The sequence below is a fragment of the Priapulus caudatus genome, unplaced genomic scaffold (genome assembly GCF_000485595.1).
Source record: "Priapulus caudatus unplaced genomic scaffold, Priapulus_caudatus-5.0.1 Scaffold122, whole genome shotgun sequence".
Taxonomy (NCBI): Eukaryota; Metazoa; Priapulida; class Priapulimorpha; order Priapulimorphida; family Priapulidae; genus Priapulus; species Priapulus caudatus.
This window is the reverse complement of record NW_014577183.1, coordinates 362,180-369,679: the sequence shown is the minus strand read 5'-3', so window position 1 is coordinate 369,679 and position 7,500 is coordinate 362,180. Positions and strand designations below refer to the sequence as shown.

Genomic DNA, 7,500 nt, shown 5'->3' with positions numbered 1-7,500 from the left:
CGTTACGGTGTGCGACACGTCGCGATGCGGCTGCATCGTCTCCAGTGACTGTACCTGTCGGACCCGCAAAAAAACAGTCAAGACGCAGTTGGTAGCGTCGCGTCTCACACACCGCCCTCCCTCCTGCTACCGCCGCCGCCTCCCGCGCTTTTCCGCAATCCGTGCGGCGGGGGAGTTAGCACGCGGCGTCGTGATGAAGAGCCGACAGAGAACGATGAGTGCGTGTTGGTGACGTACGGGGCGTGTTCGTACGCAGACGTGCGATACACTAACAGGTGGCGGACAAGCGCGAATGACACTGTAGCTGGGCGATGTGTGTGTTGCGAATGTCACGTGGGTTGTCACGTAATCAGATTGGTTTCTTCCGCTCACGTGACACGCATGTATAAAAGGAAATTGTAGGCAGGCGCCAGATGCGTTGGGAGAGCACTACGGTTATAGCTTTATTGTCGGTGGTCACGGAAAAACCAGAAATAGGATATGGTAATGAGATGAGAAATAGTTGTCTAACAGGTGCTTTGTTAGACTGTACATAGACATTGAGAAACGTAGTAATGTATGGAAAGACGACCGAGAAATTGCATCTGAGCTCAAGTAATGCGAAAACCTTGTGGTTTTACATACCATTATATGCTTATCACATTTAATATTCACGCTAGGTTGATAACATCCCCGTGCATGCTATTGGGTTTATTGTGAAATAGTATGCTGTTTTTCTGACACTAGGCTATAAGAGATGGATATCACGCTTCGTGTGATTTCTGTGCTATGCTATGCTACCTGTGTTCCCGTAGGCGTCTCAATGACATGTATAACCTGGACGTTTCCCTCCATCCTGCGGAAGCTGCTTCCGCTATCCCTCCTACGTCGTCTATATCCCTAACCTCTCGCCTTCTCTCGTCTTCCTCCTTCTTGGTCTTGATGTCGCTATTACTATACAGGCAAGAACTGGAAAGCGGCGACTGAAACAGAGACAACACGTACGCTTTCACTTTACGGTGATGTGGCGGTTGTTAAGTACTAGGAGAGTACCGAGCCGTGGTGTGCACAAATAAAGGATTTTTAGTTTGAATGTTTATCCTGCACTTTTTCCACAATGTGTTACGTCGCGTTAACCTCACGCAGAGCCGCATCCAGAAATTCTGAAATGGAGGTGCCCGGGGAATTCACAGCCGACGAGGTCGGATAGATGCCCAAAACATATTTATTTACAATATGTCGTTGCATTATAATGTTTACTACATATTTTTATCAGCTTAGAGCACGGTATTCCATTTTAACTGAAAGATATTTACTACGCTGGAAAAGTCACGAAAGGGTTGGAGAACCTGATTCCACGAATCTCCTCTGGATCAGCTCCTGATAGACAAAGTATTTTAAATAAATTTTTTATCGTGGTTCATGAAATATTTTTCCAAAATATTATTTATTGTTTCCATTGCTGTTGGAAAATCGAAGATATAGAAATATAGGAATATAGGAATATATGAATATAGATAACACATAGGCTATTAATTGTCATGCTTACGAAAACAACAATGGTGACTGTGCGAGTTTTGCCTGCGGACTTCCTTGCTTTGTCATTAACCTTAACAAATGCCGAACACCGTCATACTTCTTTTATGGTTACTTCTAATTATAACTTGTCAAAAACAAAAGGCTTATAAACCAGAGGTTTTTATTCGATATATATATATTCGATATCACATATCAGACACTGCTAGCTTAGCTCATAGGTAATTATAATTCGTCCAATGTTCAAATTACCATGGTAAGCCTCAATGATGGCGCTAAATAACAATGCATGCTCTATAAATTATTTCCACTAATTTCACGTAAATTCAACTTGGAGTTGAGACTTATGTTTTGTTCAGTTCGTTTGCAATTCTGACTGGACTATAATGCGATGACAATGCTGCCATAGCCCCCAACCGCGCGCGTCCTTCGTCGAGGACGTGCGTTGATGTATAGAGTATAGACTCGCTGAGAAAATTGCCGGTATTCTCGTGAGTCGCCCTGCGGCAGTACAGTACGGCGAAGTACTCTCTCGTCTCTCTCTGCTCTCTCCGCTCTCTCTCTCATCTCTCTCTCTCTCTCCTTCCCCCCCCCTCTCCTCTCTCTCTCTCTCTTCTCTATCTCTCTATCTTCGCTTATCTCTCGCCGCGCGCGCAGGTGCGTGCGCTCTCTCCTGCGTCTCTCTCTCGCTCTCTCGCGTGCGTGCGCTCTCTCTCTCGCTCTCTCTCTCCGCTCCGCTCGTCGCTCTCTCCTGCTCTTCTCTCTCGTCTCTCTCTCTCTCTGTCTCCCCTCATTTTATCTTTTCTTTTCTATCACCCCTCTCGTCTCCCACTCTCGTCGCTCTCTCTCTCTCCTCTCTTGCTCTCTCTCTCGCCGCGCGCTTGCTCTTCTCTTTCTCCTCTCTACACTCTCTGTCTGCTCTCTCTTCGCGTCTCTCTCTCCTCTCTTTCTCGTCCCTCTCTCTCATTCCTGCTTCTCTCTCTCGTCTCTGCGCGCCTCTCTCTCTACTCTCTTTCCGTTCTCTCTCTCTCTCCTCTCTCTCTTCTCTCTTCGTCTACTCTCCACCGTCAACGCAGGTCGCGTTACGCTCAGGTTTCCTGCCCAGCATAGCAGAACCGTTGAGCTGTATATGTATCATCTCTAACTGATTATTACTACCACGTTGCGTAACTTCGCTACAATCGCAATCACATCGTTTACTTTTCCAGCACATGTTTCTTTTTTCAAAGAAATACCGTTTGTTCGAATACGGAAAAGTTTCAGTCACATCTCAATGTGTTAGCTTGGAATCACGGCGACAGGCTGCCATCGCTGCGATGCGCCGCCGACGTCCGCTGCGCAGGTGCGCAGCTATTGCCATACAGGTGCAAGCAGGTGTGTTGAAACACTGAGTTTTACTTCACGCATGTCTGCGGCTATAATGCGCTGTGCGAAGCATTCAAATGAAATCACGTCGCATGGTGATTGTTGTGACCTATGGTAAACATTGCGTCTCGTCCCACGCGCCCGAGATGCAGTTGGTGTAGATACAATATAATTATGCAAATACATATATTTATTCATTTATTTATTTATTTATATATTAATTATTTATTTATTTATTTATTTATATATTCATTGATATAATTATTTGTTTTGTTTGTTTGTTTATGTTTAGAAAGATCAAAAAAAATATTAGTCGTAGAAAGTATTGTTGAGACACATGTGAATGCTGGGATGTAATTATAGCCTTGATATGTGCATCCCATACGGCCACTATACCTATTAGAGTGGTTGTGCTGTCTCTTCACTTTGTAACAGAACGATAATATAATATTTCTAATACGAAGTGAAAACACAGGGCACAACGTTTTACACTATGCACGTGTTTCGTAGCAAGTTACCTCGTGACGTCACAGTGCTCTGCGGTTGCCGGACGCGCACTTAAAAACTATACGGAGAAATGTTAATACGAAAACAGGTATCCTCCACCCACCTACACACACACACCCGCCCGCCGCGCGCGCCACACACACACACACACACACACACACACACACACACACACACACACACACACACACACACACACACACACACACACACACACACACACCATTCCTACCGCTTGTCTCCCCAAGGCCTTAGCTTGCTTAGAAAAAAGGTCTCACGTCACGCTTGGCTACGCGAAACGCACTGCGCGAAGGCGACCGCCGATGCGTGCTGAAGAAATGAACCGAAACTCACCGTCTCCCACAAAAACCCACACATATATAGCAAATGTAGAGTACGTCGTCATCAAGACGAAGGTCTATACTGCGCACTTGACAATCGGTACAACGCCGCTCTTTCCCACGTTTGTGAGCGTAGAAATGGCGCCAATAATTCTCAAACTAAAGTCCCGGAGCCCCGAAGTCACTGTAGTACATTGTCTAAGACACCCATTAGACAAAGACAGCTGAACGTGGACACTTGCGCAGTCTAATGTCGTATCTATCTAGCTCTTGTTTAGAGCCATGTGAGTTAAGCAACAGTATTTTATATAGGCTACGTACAACATCATGAAAACTACCTTTCTGTTACTTCGCGCTCAACATATCCTATAACTAATTAACTATGTTTGCGTTAATCCCGCTCTCGGCATGTGCACCATCGATTTCTTAAATAAAGATTGGTAAACATTATTTTATTAAAATATCTAAATAAAACTGTGATTTATTAAAATACAACTGCTATATATATATATTATGTTTCTATTTATTCAGCTGTCGTTATATCGCTGAAAATATTGCTCATGATCACCACCGCCACGAGAATTCCAGGAAATCAAAATGGCGTCGTATTCGCTGACACCTGTAGCTCTAGCGTGACGCCATAGCGATGCCGCCTTGCTGATAGTATCTGAGGCGTATTTATACTTTTCTATGAATCAAGCAGTAAATTTGCTTTTAGGTGACAGCTTCCATTGGTTATTGATTGCGTAATTACTGTAGCCTGTTTGTCCATATCCGCGCACTTCTATTTAGTTCTACCATGTGTGGGAAACGCGCAGTTGGCCACACCCAAAACTAGCAGTGAAATTGCCTTCATTCACAACAACATCAATTGGAAATCTTACACCCTAAAATAAAATACGACTAGATATATTCATATTAAATAGATAAATAAATAAATAAATATATATATATATATATTTTGTATTATATATTATATCTGTAAATAATAGAACATAATAATTAATAATTAATAGAAATAAATGATTTTGCACCGGAAAATATAAAGGGCCTGTCACGTTAAGATAGTCAAATGATAAGATGCCAACGAGAACATTAATACAGCCGTGGTAAAACCATGGAGATGAGAAAGATGTATAGCTAGGTGTACGTAGATGGATGCACAATGATTATCTGCGGACAGACGGACGCATGAACACTGGATGAGCAGGAAGGTTGTTAACATTATAGGAGTGCGAATGATCCCACGAGCGTGGATACGAAAGTCGTGCGTGTACATGAAATGCACGTAGCGGGAGAGAGTGCAAACGTGCTCGAGTACGGAGAGAGAAGGGTAAATCGAGTGTGTGAGAGGGGAGGGGTTAAACGTGTGCGTGAGGAAGAGAGAGGGTGGTGTATATGTACGGGGAGAAGCACTGACGTGCGAGTGCGAGGAGAGAAATTGTTGTGCGGGTGTACGGAGAGGGGAACTGCTGTGCGAATACGGGGAGAGGGAGGGGCTGGTGTAACTCTACGGAGTAAGGAACTGGTGTGCGTGTACGAAGAGAGGAACTGTAGTGCGGGTGTACAGAGAGAAGAACTGCTGTGCGAATACGGGAAGAAGAACTGCTGTTCGGGTGTACGGAGAGGGGAACTGCTGTGCGAATACAGGGAGAGGCACTGTTGTGCGAGTACGGAAAGGGACTGGTGCGGATGTACGGAGAAAGAGGAACTGTTGTGCGAGTGTACGGGGAGAGGGTCTGGTGTAACTCTACGAAGAGAGGGGCTGGTGCGGGTGTACGAGGAGAGGAACTGGCGGAGTGCGGAGAGAGGAACTGGTGTGCGGGTGTACGAGGAGAGGAACTGGTGTGCGGTGGCGAAGGCTGCAGGACAGTCTGCCTCGGTCCGGTGCGTCCTCAGTCGCGATCGTCTGCTTCGGTCCTTGGTCGCTGTTGAAGCGCGTCGTGGCTCCTTGGCTCGGCAGCGGATGGGTAGTAGTGCGAGGAGACGGAGAGACGCGACGGCCCGTTAGCTCGATCTGCCACTTACCGCTACGACACCGTCGCGACAGCCGACGTCGGCGTCGTCCCCAACAGTCGTCGTTGTCGGCGGCGGCGGCACAGAACGCAGAACGTCGTCGCAAAGCAGTAGTCGTGTGGAGTGTGTGCGCGCGCGTGTGTGTGTGCGTATCACCGGTAGCCGTCGAATTCGTAACAACAGCGTGTCCCGGATGTGTGCATACCTTTACTGCGCTGCCGCTGCTAGAGCTACCTGCCTTACTGCTGTACTGAGTCTCCGTAGCGCCCCGAGCCACCGTATCTGGCTTGCGCGCGGGGTCTACGCCCTCGGCCCAGCCGTGCGGAACCGGCTGGGCTGCCTACCTACCTATTGACGACAGCCAGCTCTCTCTGAAAGACCACTGTTATCCTTGGCATCCGGTGCTTACCTTGCTCGCGCCATGATTGCCAGCATAGGCCGAAGAAAAGTTGTGGTGCGCCGCGCTGCTGTCGTACGGGGTGGCGGCCATCGTGGGTCGGCACCAGCAGTCCCCCTGATGACCGCCTCCCCTGTGATGTATCGGCAGAGACGAAACGCCCCGAACATTGTTAACATGCATGCGTCCGGGCGGGCGAGATTTCTCGCTGTTATTTGCATTGAGCCGCAGAACCGTGGTGGTTCAACAACATGGCGGTCTGTCGAAATTTCACGAGGAGATTTACTGTAGAAATTTTCTACTCGAAACAATAGTGCTTGCTAGATGTTTGATTTAATTTGCGAGCATAGATGCGTTTCCCCAGTGAGCATGACTCAACACTTTACAAACATTCAAACATAATATGGTAATGAGTTCTGTTGGATTCCTCGCGTGTTTATGTGAGGAGTGCACGAAATATTATAAAATTGCGTTTATATTGAATTAAAATAGCATCCACACCTACACCAGCTTAATTTTGCCGTGCGGCTATAGATGATGGTCGTAATAGCATGTGAAGCGATGGAATATTTCGTGCACTGTAGCTAGAAACTGAACGCTATCATTCTGAGAAAATAATATGACCATACGTCCTGAGGCAATGTCTATCGTATATGCTCACCTGACTGCCTATTTTTAGTCTTCACTCCTGGCATGCTTAAGATTAGGTTTTCTGTTCGTTGAGGCCATTATTGTATATAGGGAACACACATGTTATGATGCCAACAACGCCAACGTGGACATGAATAGATCTGACCATCATGAATAAATTAAACCGAAAAATTTACGCAGTACTGTATAAAATACAGTAAAACAGTATGCGTGTGCGTTAGTGCAGCATATATTGCCGCGTCACTCTATCAAAGGTGTGAGAGGGTGGGCACGCTCGTACTTGCGCCTGTGTGAATGTTTGGCCAATTTATGTTGATATAAATCAAATATAAATGATATAAATACTTGATGTATTATAACTTGTAATTTTATAATTTTACGATATATATATATATATATATATCAGGCATATATACATACAGCCGCTGTAAAAGAACACAGGGTCGATGACCAGCGAGGTTAAAGGTGCGATGGACGAGAGAAAATTATAGAGAAAGCTCATTCGATGTTCATACTAAAACCAGACTGATGATATGTATATATATATATATATATATATATATATATATATACTACTATATATATACTATATATATATATATATACTTATATATATAGTAAGGTAGGTACGTACGTACGTACCTACCACTAATATACGATAGTTAGTACGTAGTAGTACGTACGTAGGTACGTTAGTACGTACGTAAC

The 7,500-nt window shown here is 45.3% G+C and overlaps 2 protein-coding genes across 5 annotated transcripts in view; one reads left to right on the top strand and one right to left on the bottom strand.

The window, feature by feature from the left end:
• LOC106805657 (transcription factor kayak-like) overlaps window positions 1-7,105 on the bottom strand; it is a 26,602-nt gene extending 19,497 nt beyond the window's left edge. Inside the window, exons 1-3 of one of the 4 annotated variants that reach the window (XM_014807348.1) lie at window positions 5,757-7,105; window positions 781-962; window positions 1-54 (exon numbers count right to left, since the gene is read on the bottom strand). The exon at window positions 1-54 is cut by the window's left edge and continues 220 nt beyond it. In XM_014807348.1, coding sequence (XP_014662834.1) covers window positions 1-54; window positions 781-834 — 108 coding nt within the window. In that variant the 5' untranslated portion in view covers window positions 835-962; window positions 5,757-7,105. Of the gene's footprint in view, window positions 55-780; window positions 963-3,398; window positions 3,503-5,756 lie in introns of those variants that run through there. The other 3 variants (XM_014807345.1, XM_014807347.1, XM_014807346.1) reach the window with 3 other exon arrangements.
• LOC106805651 overlaps window positions 1-7,500 on the top strand; it is an 18,432-nt gene that overhangs the window by 1,115 nt on the left and 9,817 nt on the right. The gene's annotated exons all lie outside the window — the stretch shown is intronic.